The sequence below is a fragment of the Empidonax traillii genome, unplaced genomic scaffold (genome assembly GCF_003031625.1).
Source record: "Empidonax traillii isolate 1590-97213 ecotype Southwest subspecies unplaced genomic scaffold, ASM303162v1 scaffold5:size3517227, whole genome shotgun sequence".
Lineage (NCBI taxonomy): Eukaryota > Metazoa > Chordata > Aves > Passeriformes > Tyrannidae > Empidonax > Empidonax traillii.
The window spans coordinates 2,204,205-2,219,260 of NW_020955198.1; the positions used below are offsets into that span (position 1 = coordinate 2,204,205).

The window sequence follows — 15,056 nt, forward strand, 5'->3', positions numbered from 1 at the left end:
CCTTGCCCCACTTTGGAGGGAGAGTGCCAGGACGAAAACACCTCGGTACAGCTACAACAGAGAAGGCAAGCTTTCTGCAAATGCCCTTGAGAAAGAGAGCAAGTAGAAAACCTCCAAAATCTTGCACATGTTTTTATAAAGCAACTGTGCGTTTTCATGAAAAGCAGGACAGTGCAAACACCTGGGGTCTGTTTGGGGCCATTTGGTTTGGCTGATGACCTGGAAAAAAAGGAACTAAAACTGGACATATAGAAAACATTCCAGGTTTTGGTTTTGTTTGGGTTTAATCACAGCAGTAACAGCGACCAAGTCAGAAAGATTGGCTTATGGTCAAACCCAAGGTTTCTTTTTGGTCCTTTTAGAGGGAAAAGAAATAGAAGATTGTGGTCAGTACTGGGGCCAGTTGGGTGGAGGGGAGCCTGCATGCCAGCAGCTCCACCAAGGAGGTATGTTTATGGTCCAACTTCAGCAAAAACTGGAAGAGTAATGACAACACAAGCCACCAAGAGCCTGGTCATTTGGGACTAAAGTCTTCCACACCCACTGAGCCAGAGATCCTGCTCAGCTCCTGCAGTTGCTGCTTGGGAGGTTCATCAAGCCAAGCGGGATCACTGTGCTCCTCCAGGCTCTCCCCCAAACACCACCAGCTGCCTACACCAACTGAAATGTCAGCATTTTGCAAAACCCAAGTGCTACAGTGCAGGAGCTCAGAGAGCTTATGTTCACTTATGAGACAAAGGAAGAGTTTGGGGTGACTTTTCACACATCCTGGGTCTCTGGATAAACTGGTGACACGTTCGTTCGCATTGCCCTTGAGAGTGTGAATGTTCATTCCCTCTGCTTTCTTCAAAGGTGCTCAAGTGGTGACCTTTTTCAGCTGCTGGTCTCCCTAAATATCTTTGCAGGATTGTTTTGAGGTTCTTTTGTGTTCCCAAGCAGGAATGCCAATATTTCAAAGTTACCAGAATAAAACCTTAGATTTGGCTGCCTTTTTTTTTTCTTTAGTGGCTTGGCAGCCAAACCAAAATTATCAGTCCCAAGCAGGAACCAACATGTGCACTCCATCATACTCCAAACCCAGAGTGTGTCACCTCCACAGCTCCCAGACATGCTCATGCAGAGCTCTGCCCTGACCCTCCCACCCCAGCAGGATATCCCCTGACAGCTCCTCTCTCTGGATCAATGGCAAGTTTCAGCAGGTCTTCACTGAGCCAGACAGGTCAAAATGATCCTTCTAGCACCCTGCTAAAAATATGCAAAGTAAATATGAGAGCAGGCAAGGGGAGAGAAGGTGAGGCTGGCAGAAATGCAGCAAGAGAATATAAGAGGAAGAAAGAGAATGCAGAACTTTATAGAAGGAAAATAATAAACTTGTTGACCAGGAAAAAAAAAGCAATGGGAAAAATGTACAGGGCTCTAGGGAAAAAAACAGCAGCAAAGGAAGAATCTAGGGAAAAAAACAGCAGGAGGGACTGGGATGAACCTGCCAGTCTGAATGCACATGGTCAGCACGGGTATAATGATGCATATTTTCTTCTCAGCACTAAGGAGATACCAGAGGGCCCACAAAAGCCTTTTGCAAGTTAGGACCAAGCTCTTGACTTCTCCCAGGTGCAGCAGCTGCTGGATCATTCCTTACCCATCAGGCTCTCATCCTAGAAAAATCCAGACTTGTCCTATTGCAAAGAGTATTTTAGAAAATCTCAAAAAAATCCCAGGGAATTTTTCACTGGAGCCTTTTTGTGCTGCACTCTGGCATCTTTGAAGTGGACAACACATAGCATCATTATTGTGTTTTTAGTTCTCATCAGTGGAGGAACTAGCAAGCTATTCAGTCTAAGAAACTCTCCTAAGACACAGTCCCAATACTGAGTCTTCCAGGACCAAAAGATAAGCATGCCCAAGAACAACACACCCAGAGTACCTGCCTCAGTTTCCTAGACTTCCAGGTGGAGCTTTTATGGTGCAGAGGAGACCAGACAGCCAGTCTGTGCCTGGGGTCTGCAGAACCACAGTCGAGGCGGGGATGGAGGGGGGGGGGGGATGAGATTAATTACATGAATAACAAAAAGCCGGATGCCAGCCCCCACCTCACACAGCTCAGCAGGAATGAAGAAGGGAAGTGAGCAGCTCAAAACCCAGAGGAGCTCCCAAATGAGGCCAGGCTTACCCTATTCCAGCTACAAACCTGCATCTTGGCCTTCACAAGGGCCAGGAAAAGCCCTGCACATTTTCTTTAGAAAGGAGCACAACAGTGAAAAGCCCCCAGTTGGAGAGTTTTTCTTTCAGCCTGACCTGGACCGTCCTGTGCATCCGCCCCGGGGGCACGGCCACCGGGAGCCAGCTCGCCCGCTCAGGGAAGAGAAAAGGGAAGTTAATTTTCGCAGCCAAAAGAAAATAGGGAGTTCTTTTCAGATGGCAGGAGTGTAACCGTGACATTTAGTCACTTGGTATTTCTTCTTCCCGGGTACATCTTTCCACAGGAAAGCCCTTGGACAAAAGTACCTCCAGGCAGAATTGCAACATACGTTTGCTCAAACTTCGGTGTCTAAACCCAGTCCTGCAGTCCCTGCTTCAGATCCTTGGGAAACTGGGGGTGTTCTGGGGAGATTCAGCCTCGCTCGCTCTTTGCCTTGGCTACCTTAAAACAGATGCATGTCTCTATCTAGAAAAAGGGCAAACCTGCAACCCAGCTGAAAACAGCAGAGCCCCACTCTCTCCACAACATGCCAGCAAGGACAGGATGGCAGAACTGCCCCGGCAGAGCTCAGGGAATAGGGGAATCAACGCCACCGCTCTGGCTCTGAAATGCAGCTGTTCACCACCGTGAGGATGGGGAAGTCCCCTTTGCTCCACTTTTAGATGCGATGGTGGGTGACCCTACTCATGGCGTTGGAGCTGGCACCCAGATGAAATCCCCAGCTCTGCCACAGGCACAGTATCTGATCTGCAATTTCCTAATCCCTGCCGGACTTCGGCTTTGTGCCTTCCAGGCACCATGCATGCTTCCACAGCTGGAGAAAGGAGAGCAACCCAGCTGAGGGCTACTCCAGTGCAGGGCGAGCTGCACACCTTGCACAAACAAGCCCCAGGTACCGGCGGCGTCAGACATGCCACAGACACCACTCAGCCTGCGATTTCAGGGATTTCCAAAGCTCAGCCAGTCTGCCCCTGCTTACAGAGGTTACCTTCGTGGCTCTATGACTGCCCTAACTACCCTTTGTCAGCTCAGCTGGCCTTAGTCCCTGCAAGATGAGGGTCACAGTTCTCAAAAGAGCTGAGCACCAACCAAGCCACTCTGTGTGGTGGGACCTGCAGGAACTTTACCTCCTCACTGGTCAGCTTTCTGATGTTGAACTCACTTCACCAAAACAAGGGGGGAAAAAAAAGTCAAGCCTGGTTCACAAAGGTGGGGCTGAGCAGAAAGGAGGGGTTACACTCAAAAAGAGAATCCCTGTCCAAACACAAGTATCTGAAGCAATACTCACAAAGAAAACACTGGAACGACCAGCAAGCAGCATGCACTTTGCACGCCTGCCCCTTACCAGCAGGCAAACCTCAAGACAACATCAGCACTTCTAAAAAGGGATTAAAATAAAAGCACACTGAGTCCAGGGACAACCTTTGTTTAAAAGCCATCTGAGAGGCAGTAAGTTTCTGCAGGCTGACTCCCCACAAACGTAAGCAAGGGAAAGTTATCAGCTCTGAGCTCCCAAAATATTTACTCAATCTAACATTACTCTAACTACACTTGATCAAACCTTTCCAAAGTCCCATGCTGTCATTTTTATGGCATACCCTTGACCAAAATTCAAGTGCAGAACACTTCAAGGGTATTTCCAAGCACTTCACTACCATAAAAGCAAGTGTCTCTGTAAGGTAGGAAACTCATTCTAATGGGGAGAGGAGACTGAAGGTCTGCAGCCTCCACTGTACAACATCCAGGGGTCAGATCTGAACTCTGCATCAAACTGAAACTGTGGGAGTAATTAGGAAGCCTAGATGAACAGCTTGAGCTGAGCAGGGAACAATAAGCTGAGAGAGGACTCCCTCATGGAGCAGGCTGGGGTGCTTAAGTGGCTTCAATTGATCTAAAACTTGAGTTTAGATCTGTGGCCAAAAGCCACAGCTTGGGAAGAACGTCTGGTGGAGGACATCGGTATACTCTTGTGTGTTTCCTCACAAAGGCTTGGGATACCAGTTCTTATTTTTAGTACTATTTTCATTTCTTCATGTAATGACTTCAGTGTTTCTGACAGCCCTGGAGGAGCAGGAAGGACAAGTCCCATAATAAAACTAATTAATTCTTGTGGAATTTCTAGCCATTATTGTGAAAGTGGACAAATTCCTCACTTCTGAAAAGCTGCCAGTGTGGCCATTAATCTGGCTGTGGTCACAAGCAGGATTCCTGTGGCCTCCTGCAACACCCAACCAGCCCCCGGGACAGAGGCTGCAGAAACCAAAGTGGATGTTATTATTTCCTCACCCCAGCTCCCACAGCCTGAGTTTTACTAGACAAGATAGTTACCTCAGAGGGCTCCATGCCAAATTCCTCCCAGTGCCCCCAGACCAAGCATGCCTCAATCATGTGCAAAGAGGTCTAGGCCTTCTTAGACCTCCAAAGTCAGCCCAAACCAGGCATTCTGACTTTATTCAAAGCTCAGCAGACCAACTGTTTCTACCTGCCCAGCCTTGGCCATGCTCTCAGTAACAGGTGCCCTGAAGGAAAAGGGTCCCAAATTTGTCCAGAAGACATCAGAAGTTGTATTCCCACCAGCCAGCTGGGCGTGTGAGGAGGTTGAGCTTTACGGGTCCCATCTGCAGGCAGTGGGAAGCCAGGCTCCTCCACAGAGAAATTCCAGGCAAGAATCTAATCAACCAAAATCCCTCAATAATGCACAAGAATTAATGGAATCTGTCTCACTCCCTGCAAGCTGGGGGTGACAGGGTCTGTGAGGTCTGGCAAGGAAAAAAGGTAGAGAATAAACATATTTTAGTTACTAAAATCAACAACAAAATTACTCAGAATTCCCACAGGGAGACGACCTGTTGTGCCAGAAGACACCATTTTGCCATAGTCTCACTTTTCTCTCCCAGTTCTGGAGTGCTCTTTAAATTCAGTGATGGATTGGTGGGCTAGCCTCTAAACAGTACCTCTATTGTCAACCCAGCATCCAGTTCCAGGAATGGCAATATTCCCTGAACACCACCAGCAACACAGATCTTCTGCCCCAAATGCTCTCTGTAATGGACTATCTATAACAACCTGGATTTCTAACTCTAAACAAAATTCTCCCCAAACCACCTCTGCACAAGCCATGGAAACAGTTCTGTTCACTGTGGCCAAAGGAAGAGGTACCCGACCACAGCCAACCATTGCTCTTCCCCTCCTCATCCCAGCAAGAACTGCTAAGAGATGGATGTCAGCTGCCCACCCTTTTCTAGTTAGAAAACAGCAAGAAGAAAACAGGGGAAGGTTTCAGTCTCCTCACCAAGCCAAGAGAAATTCATTACCTTGGACTGTGTCTCCTACAACTAGTCAGAAGGGCTGAGAACAGATTGCTCTGGTTGAAGTCTGAAAAGCAACATCTTATGGGGAAATCTTGCCGTAGTTTCAAGCAAATGTACTGGGTGAAGCTTCATGAATTTCCACGACATTATAGGACGACAGGACTCTCCCATAGATGTTGTCATGCAAGTGACTGCAATGCACTGTGTGTCACTGTTGTAGGCATCCTGCATCACCTAGTTACAAGGACAAGCTGCAAGGAGGCACAAAAACCCCCTCTCTAAAATTGCCTTCAGTCAGTAAGGTGTTGAAAATGTTATTAATTTCAAGAACAGAGCATTAGAAATCCCCTCATCCTACCTGAGCTAGTTTATCTGCAGAAAATTGTAAGAAAAAGCAGGGATTTCAACACAGCCCAATTCCCACCAGTGCTTTGTGTCACTCTCAATTACAGTCCAGAATGAAATACCAAGAAATTGTTCCTCACAGCCGGCAGAATTAATGGGATCTTTGACTACCGAGAGCACCAGGCAGCAAACTTGTTCCCTTACCAGCCAAGAGGCACAGTGCAGCTTTCTTCAGAATAAAAGCTGCAATGTCAAAGGATAGTTTAAGGCTTATAAGTGACCTGATGTTTCCCAGCATTTCAGTCCATAAGAAAGGTCCATGATTAAACAATTTATTTCTACTCTAAGCTGATGCAGCAGGAGACTTTATCTTCCCACGTGTGGGGAAAAACACTGAGCAGAAATCAATCAATAATGCAGTTACAAAAAGCTGTCAAATGCTGGGCTGCAAAGCTCCAATAACTGAGCCCTAACCCCTTTCTGTTAAGCTTTTGCCTAGGATAGCCTCCACATCACGTGTTCTTGTAATTAGGTGTCAACTTGCCATTTAATGAGGTCACTCTTGGCCAGTTTGTGAATGAGAAACACCTCCCAGCTTGCTGGTAGTGACTTCTGAAAGTAGGAAAAGATTTTTCAGTCAGACTCAGCCTGCTGAAGGTAGTTTGTCTTTGTGGAAATAGTAATAATACTACATTTGCAATCTGATAAATTGGCAGAAAACTCATCCTTCCAGAAAAGTGAAGATTTGTTTGGGTTAACTCCCTATCATTGCTCAGCTGGGGTCCAAACAAAATCCAAGACCTGTACAAGAAAGCATGAGGATGTATAGCAGGACAGGGAGGGAGTGGGGCACGACTGCCATGACATCAGCTCAGCAGGGATGAAACACATCCAAGAATACGTCAGGACCACCAACAAGGATTTTTCCTTCTCTCACGAGTCCCCACCAGGACCACGCACCATGGTTAGCCTCCAAATCCCACAGCACACGAGGCACCACACTGGTGCACTGGTGCACGTGTGTGACACAGCTCCCTCCCATGGGAAGACACGGGGCACTAATGCTGGAAAACCTGCCCCTTTTGGCAGATGGAAACAGTCAGCGAGGACGGGCTGGAAAGCCAAGCCCACTGTGTTCAGTATGTGCTGCTAAAGGACACTCTCATTTGGGCACTGATTCAAGCAGCACCTCCCCAAGGGAGAGCTGGGATGAAGACGGGTGGAAGTGATAGTGGAAGCATATGCAATGGCAATGGCTTTGCATCCCTCTAACAGAAGGGGCCTGCTAAGTAGCCACAGGATCACAGTTACATATTTCACCCTGATTCAGTGAAAGAAAACAGGAATTCTTATGCCTGGAAATTCAGTACACCACCCAGCTCAGCCTTCCTTCTGTAACAGAAATGCTTTACAAAGTATCTTAACGTTCTACCTCGACCTTTCTCTTTGTCTGCCTAAAGCCAACGATCCTCCCCGAAGGAATCGCAGTCCCAGCAGGGAAGGCAGATTTGACCACACTCAGAAAGCTGGAATTGTCCAATTCAAGTAGAAATGCAAAAAATCTACCAGGGAAACTACTATTCCTCCTAGCTCCTTGGAGAAGAACATGTGACCAGGAAAAGCAGGTACTGGAGTGCTGCTGGCCACTGCGATGAAACGCTGCCTTCACAAATCCAGTTGTGTTTGTGGGTAACAGCGACAGCTGCCCATCGGGCAGATAAATTAGCCCCAGCTGATACTGCAGCCAGGTCTAGCACAGACAGAGCCACACACAAAGACACCTCTCACATTCCAGTTTTCACTGTTTTGCCTTCTGAGTTGTTTATCTCGGCTCAATTCCTGGATGTGGATAAAACAAACTACATGGACTTTCTCACAGACAGGGCTTCTTGCTGTTCCCTTGACAAATACCATACTCAGGGAGTATGAGCCTGAAATCCAGAGGAAAGGAAACAACTGCAAAGGGCAAGAAGGAAACAGATCATTTGCCAAGGGACAGCACGAAAACACATTTCTACTTTGGGTCAGAGCCTTGAAATCTTCCCAGGCTTCCCTCTCCCTCCAAAACACCATTTTCACACCAGCATCACTCCCAGCACGGCAAACAACAATGCGACTGAGGCAGGGGGAAGCATTCTTTTCAAGAAGCTGCTTCACAATAAATAACATTAATGTTATGTATTAAATAACATTAGTTATTTATAAATAATAATAACATAATAATAACATGACATTATAAATAACATTAATGTTATTAATGTTATTATAAATAACATATTATAAATAACATTAATGTTATTTATTGTCTTAAAAGATGACAGAGCCCAACCAGGTGAGCTCTTGACCAGACACAGCTACCACAAAGGAACGTGGAGATCTGGTCCACCTACCGGCAAAGCCCCAGAGGCAGCGAGGACAGATGAGCTGTGTGGTTTTCTCATTCACTGATCATCCTTACTTATCCTGTTACTAATTGCATTTCACTTTTAATAATTTCTTCCAAGGCAAGGAGCTCTGCAGACATTCAGCCTATCGTGAGCAGAGACGCTTCAAGTGGCTATGGACATATTAACACACTACGGTGGATTTGGTTCTTGCAGTTGGCTTCTCTGGCGTCTGGTAATGCCCAACCTTGCATAAGCGAGATTGAACACCTGGTTGCTGCACTTGTAACTAAACTCCCTCTTGCTCCTGTGCTTCTGTCTCAAAAGGCATCATCTAGCACAGGATGAGCCTGGCTCTCCTCTACCCCGGCCCACTTTTTAGCAACACTGTGCCTTCAGGGCCATCCACTGCTGCGTTCGATCCACCAACTTGACTGACAGGGTCAGAAGTTGTGGGGGCAGAAGGACAGATAACCACACGCACATGCAGGTCATGACGGAGGCTTCATTTCCTTATAAAATCAGTAGAAAAGCAGAAGTCTTCCTGGCAATTCAGTGGACGTGAAAAATGCATTCATAGCATTACTGGCATGGTTTTCAAGTTGCTGTTAAAATTCCACTTACATTATGCTACCTTCAACCTCGGAGTCTTCTGTGTTTTGGAGCAATACATTAAACTTGTCTTTTAGCAGCTGCATGCCAAAGGGAAATGAAGGTTTTGACATCTGACCCGTAAGGAAGGATGTGTGGCATTTGGAGCTACCCAAATAAGGCTTTTAGTTGGATGCTAAAAGAAGCTGTGTTTTTAAGTTAACTATTTTGACGCTGCTTTTGTGTCATGGGATTTCAAAGTGATCAGGTGAACAAGGCAACTCCAGCCCTCCAAGTTCAAGTTTGGTTGCAGTTACATTCTTTGCACAGCTCTCTTTCACTTTGGAAAGGTTACTTTGCACTGGCATGGACTAAAAAAACCACATTTGTTTCAATAAATAAGTGAGATTCCAAAGCAGGACTCAATAGCTAGTAGTGAGTTCTGAGGCAGATCCCACTGAAATTGTACAAGTATCCCAACAACAAAATAAACAGTACTACAAACACAACTGAACTGCACTGTCAAAGGGAAAAAAAATTCCCTGAACTGGTCAGCTTTTAACAGTGGCTCAAAAACCTTTTTTTTTTTTCAGAGTGGAACAAGTTTTATTCCTAGGATCTTTTCTCCATGAGGAGAAGAGAGATGTTCTTCAGCTATTCTCATAACTTGAGCAAGAATATTTAGGACATCTGCTGAGATCATTAAGATCTGCCCTGCTTCACCCCTTAGCATAAGTTCCCACGTTAGAGCAGCACTTGTCACCCTGCTAGGCACCCTGCTTGCACCTTAAGCCAGTTTAGGTCATTGATCTGACACCTGTTTTCTGGAGCTGGCTTGCTGCAGGACTAGCTTCTGAACCAGCTTATTCTAACAGAAGGTGAGAGTTGAATCCAGCAGAACGATATGGCAGCTGAGAGCTGGACAACACCACACAAGCCCCTGATTCCAGTTCATCATGGCTAAAATAGAAGGCAGCATCCCCACCCTTTGGCTGAGACTGGAGAGTTTGAAAGACCCAATGGTACCTAAAATGCCTCCGAAAGCACACAGTGTCTCCAGGACCCATTTGGTCCTAGGTCACCCTAGATGTGTTTGAATAAAAGATGGCTAAAGGAACTGGGACATCATCTGTCAGGACACAGACTGCTAACACGATGAAAAGACAGCTCTCACTCTGCTACCTGTGTCCTGAAGGACCTCGGTCACATCATCTAGTCCATCTGCAAAACAGCCTGACAATCTGGCTGAGGTGCTGGAGAATAAACACACTCAAGACTGGCATGAGGGCTGCGAGCTTTGCATGCACAGTAACAGCGCTCTGTCCCCAGGTCAGGCGGTTCCAGTCAGCAGCAGTATGTCAGTTTGTTACACCATGACCTGAAACAAACTGTGCAGGAGTGTGGTGCAGTGGCATACGAGACTATTTGAGAGTCCCTGATCCCTGGAGATGCTGAGCCTCTGTCTCGCCCTCACCACTGGTGGGAGTTGATGCACTCGCCTCCCCAGGGGCAGGGGTAGAAGTTCTCAGACTGATTTCCACAGACTGCTGCTATTTTGTTCCAACATTCCCAACATCTCCAAAATACCCAAAGCCTCTTGTGCAATGAACAACATCCCCAGCTTCCTTGCTACATGGTGGTTTATGTTACTTTCCGCCTACAACCATTTCAGGATTGGCTTTATACAGACCTAAGTGGAAGACTAAACAATGCTGGAGCCATAGCAGGAGAATTTGCAGTTTTATTCCTTGTTTCATTTGGGCAATCCTTCTGCCTCTCATCAGAGACAAAAAAACTTGCCAACCTCTTAATTTAGGAATAGCACGAGCTCTGCATTCCAGTCCTGAATCAGCCAAAGGAGCCTTTTCAAGCTGGAAAGGGGAAAAAGGATAAATACCTTTAAGCACATTAAAAAAAAAAAAAAAATTAAAAAAAAGGCACCACAAAACAAACCACACCAAAAAAACCTCAACACCTGCCTTTTGCAGGCAAAAACCTGCTCTTGGGGCACTCTTGAAACTGGCTTAACATCAGCATTTGAAAGCAAATTCCAGTCCCTGCTCTTTTGGGTGCCAGAGTGCTTTCCCTGTCGCTGCTTAAAATGAAAAGCAAACTCAGAGTCCCTCCTATACGTTTAGCAAGCACAATGCAGATGTGAGTCTGAAGAGTATCAAGTGAAACTGGCAGGCTCCGGCTTTGTTTTTGTTGTGGATTTGGTTGTTTTGGTTTGGTTTGGTTGTTTTTTTTTTCCTAATGGCTACAACAACCTGTTAAAAGTTTTGTAATCTGAAGAGAGCAAAACCTTTTCTGGATGTCCAAACTCCTCTGCCAAGACATGCTCAACTGTGAATATTCCAGCTGCATGTTTCACATCACGTTGGTTAGGGATGTGCCAGTATTTTTATTATTCACCCCCTATGGATATTACAGAGCACTACATATATTAAAGTGTTCTTAAACTGTGCTGTTTATGTCTGTGTGTATTACACACAGAGATATGATCAAATAAATCACACCTATTGTAAAGGAATAAAGATAATAAAATCGAGAAAAATACCATGTGAAGTTAACATAATTCTGCAATAAAGTCCATTTAAAAAAAAAAAAAAAGGCAGCATTAACTTAGAAAATCACCTCTCAGCCCATCACTGCAATGCCCTCCACCCCCCAACTTCTTGTAAAAGCATAAGCCTGGAAGCCAATGCCAGATTCCTTAAATCTAAACGCCCTCAGCTTCTTCTGGAGAGTGTAAAATTCATTCCCTTGACACTCATATTCCAAAGTCAAGGAATATTTCTCATCAACGTGTTCTCCAGACTCCTGGTTCTCCATAGCCCTTCACAGCTGGGCAAAGGAGCAGGGACAGGAGCAGGGACAGGAGTCAGGACCGAAGCAGTCGCAGCCTGAGTGCATGAAGCAGCAGGTTGCAACGTGCAAAGTTTTCCCTGATGCTGCTTTGTTTTCACTCCCCTCTCTCCATCTCTCCTTCTTGAGCAGAGCAGTGTGAGCAGGTATCCAAAGCAGTGTGCACAGGTACCTGGCTATATTCCCATCCTCACGGGAAGGGAAGCTAAGAGATACAGGCCGGTTCAGAGCACTTTTAAATAAAGCCTCAAGAGGGGAGGGAGGGAATTAAAGTCGTGCTGCTGAACTAGTTATGCAAACAGGGTCAGAGCTCCAGTCATAGCTAGGGGAGCAAAACCAGCAAGGAAGCAGAAGTCAATGAGGGGTGATTACAAAGGAGAAAGTGGTGGTTTCTATTTCCAGACTTGATTTGTCAATTTTCAACATCCCTCGGAAAAGGAAAGAGCTTGCAGCTGATCGCAGGGGACAGCAGGCATTAACACAACCAAGCTCTGCTGCATCGGCAACCCCGGTAGCGCTTCCTCCCACAGCAATCACAGCAACAGGTCAGGAACCTGTTGGCGTCCCCGTCCCCAGGGCTGTGCCCTCGGGAGACGCTCCTTTTTTCCCCTGCACCCAGTGCCTGGACCAGTGAAGGCCTGAGGACACCAGGACCCCCAGGGGAGCTGGTAGAGCACACCTCAGCTCCAAGGTGGGCTCTGCTGAGAGGGTAGCCATAGGGAAGGGATTCCTCACATAGCAGGGCTCCTGCAGTCCCTCAGCCACCCCCTTCCCACCAGGCAGCACATGGTCCTCCCACTCTGCCTCTCTCCGCATCTTTGGGGCATCCATCACCCTTCAGGGGGATTCTACTCCTCCACTAAACTCAAATCTGAAAGTCCGCTTCCCTCTGCTTTTTAAAGGACTCCCCTGCCCCTCAGTTGCATCTCCCCAGTCTTCACCCTTATCTGTCCCAATGGGATTTTTTTTTTTCACTAGAAGACTCTAACCTCCAGCCTGCCTCCCAGAGCAGTCCCTGCATCCCCCCTCCGTTACAAGTCACCCCTGGAGTTCCTGTCCCGTGACAAGGAAACCTCTCTAACCCCCGGGGTAACTGCACCCCCAAATACCCCATTTTCCCCACACCCCCAGGGACGCGCTCATGCTTCACCCCCTCTCCAGCGCCCTTCTCATTCCGGCCCCTTTGTCCTTCCCTGGACTCTCTCGCTCCTTTCCCGCAGGGATTCCCCTTCCCTGCCCTCACGCGGGGTCTCTCTTCCCCAGGAGGACCCCCTTTAAGTCACCCTTTAAGATTCCTTTGTCCCCCGGACCCTTCGGTGCCCCGCCGCCCCGGCGCTGCCCCCGGCACTCAGTCCCAAGTGCGCGGTACCCCGCGCCCCACGCCCGGTGCTCGATGCACTGTCCCCAGTGCCCGGTACCCGGTGCCCGATACACTGTCCCCAGTACCCGGTGCCCGAGGCACTGTCCCCAGTGCCCAAGCCCGGAGGACGGTCCCCAGCCCCAGGTCCGAGGTGGCCGGAGCGCGGTGCCGGGCGCTCCGTGCCCCGTGCCCGGTGCGCGGCTCTGGGCGCGCCGTGCCGGACCCGCGGTGCCCGGGGCCGGGCGCTGCTCACCTGCGGGGCGCTCGGCGCTGGCGCCGTACTCGGCCGTGTCGCGGCGGCGGGCACAGGTGCCCTGTCCCTGCACCAGGGCTTGCAGGGGCAGCTCGGCGCCGGGGTCGGGGTAGCAGCGCAAGCCGGCGGCGCAGCGAGGCGTGTAGACGCCGCACGCTTCGGCCTCCAGGCGGGCGCACACCGGGCAGCAGCCGCAGCCCGGCTCCCGCACCAGCTCGGGGCAGGGCGGGCGGGCGGCCGGGGGGCAGGCGGCCAGGCGCTCCGCCGTGCAGGGCGGGCAGCGGAACAGCACCTCGGGCAGCGCCGGCCCCGCCAGCGCCAGAGCCGCCGCCGCCGCCGCCAGCAGCAGCCGCGGCCAGGCGGCCCGCACCGCGCCGCGACCGACCCCGCCGAGCGCCATGGCGGGACTGACGGGTGGCGGGGCCGGCAGGTGGACGCGCCGCTCGGCCCCCCGGAGGGGCGGCGCGGGGCGGAGAGCAGCGGAACCGGGCGGCACGGCACGGCCCGGCACAGCAGAGCACGGCCCGGCACGGCTGGGCTCGGCTCGGCTCAGCTGGGCACGGCTCGGCGCGGAGCGGAGCGGAGCTGAGCGGGGATGAGCGGAGCTGAGCGGGGCCGGGCGCTCCGCGGCGCCGCCGGGTCCTAGAGCCGCCCCCGCACCCGCCTCCCTTCCCCCGCGGGGGTCGGGGCTGCCCCGCCCGGAGGGGATCGGGGATCAGAGCCACGGTGGGCTGGGGGCTGCCGCACAGGAGATTGGGGTCGACTCAAAGAGGAAATCGGGAGTCTGACCAACACGAGGCGAGGGCCCGCGGTAATGGAGACAAGGTCTCCTCCCAGGGGATGTGGATCTGCCTCGCAATGGTGTTGGGGTCTGCCCCACTGAATACTGTGTAGCCAAGCACAGAGGTAATCAAGACCTGCCCTACAGAGACATCTAGTACGGGGGTGATGGAGCTCCCACTCCACAAGGGGGCTGGGGTCGTGTCCCACAGGAACCCAGTGCTGAGAGAGGGGGAACTGGTTGATTTCCACATCCTCAGAGAGAGATGGAGGGTAACTGGGGGGGGGGGGGGGGTATGCAAGTGCCACCTCTCACCCCACTGCCCCAGAAGTGCCAGGCTTGGCATGAGCAAAGTGATTTCAGCCCAGGTCCCACCATGGGGATGGAGGCCAAAACCTGGGCTCTGGGGCAGTCCCGACATCCAGTCACCCACAAAACGCTGGGCCTGGGAGCTACCCTGCCTCCATGGGAGCAGGACCCTGAGGCTGGGTAAGACCCCTTGGACATCCAGGGCTCCATGTCCATAGGGCTACCCACAGGGCATTTCACCCCCTGATAAAAGCTGTCTGCAGCTGACTCAACACCTGCCCTGTGGCACTGCCCCATGAGGGTGCCCAAAAGCTGGGGTGCAACTAGAGACACAGAGACATTGCTCTCCAGGCTTTGGGTTTTTGGTGCAAAACACCCATTTCTAACCCTTTCACTACTCTCCCTGCTGCCTGACCCTCACAGGCTACACAGAGGATTTTAAGTACAAGGGATATTACATAGAGGTGACTTTTTTCCCTAATTAAAAAATACTAACAACAAAGCCAAGGAAATGCTAATGAAGCTGGAAAATGCAGTTAATATCTTTGTGCGGTGTATGGTTAAAGTCAGGCACTGAGCTCAGCAGCCTGAGTTCCCTCAGCCATGGGAATGTCAGCTTTGGGGCAATTAAAGTTAAAATTTGCTGCTGTAATTTTT

The 15,056-nt window shown here is 49.7% G+C and overlaps 1 protein-coding gene across 1 annotated transcript in view; it reads right to left on the reverse strand.

Moving 5' to 3' along the window:
* The window catches only part of IGFBP2 (insulin like growth factor binding protein 2), a 57,471-nt gene extending 43,660 nt beyond the window's left edge, over nucleotides 1-13,811 (reverse strand). Inside the window, exon 1 of the mRNA XM_027879646.1 lies at nucleotides 13,310-13,811. Coding sequence (XP_027735447.1) covers nucleotides 13,310-13,709 — 400 coding nt within the window. The 5' untranslated portion in view covers nucleotides 13,710-13,811. The remainder of the gene's footprint in view (nucleotides 1-13,309) is intronic.
* Between the last annotated feature and the right edge of the window lie 1,245 nt (nucleotides 13,812-15,056).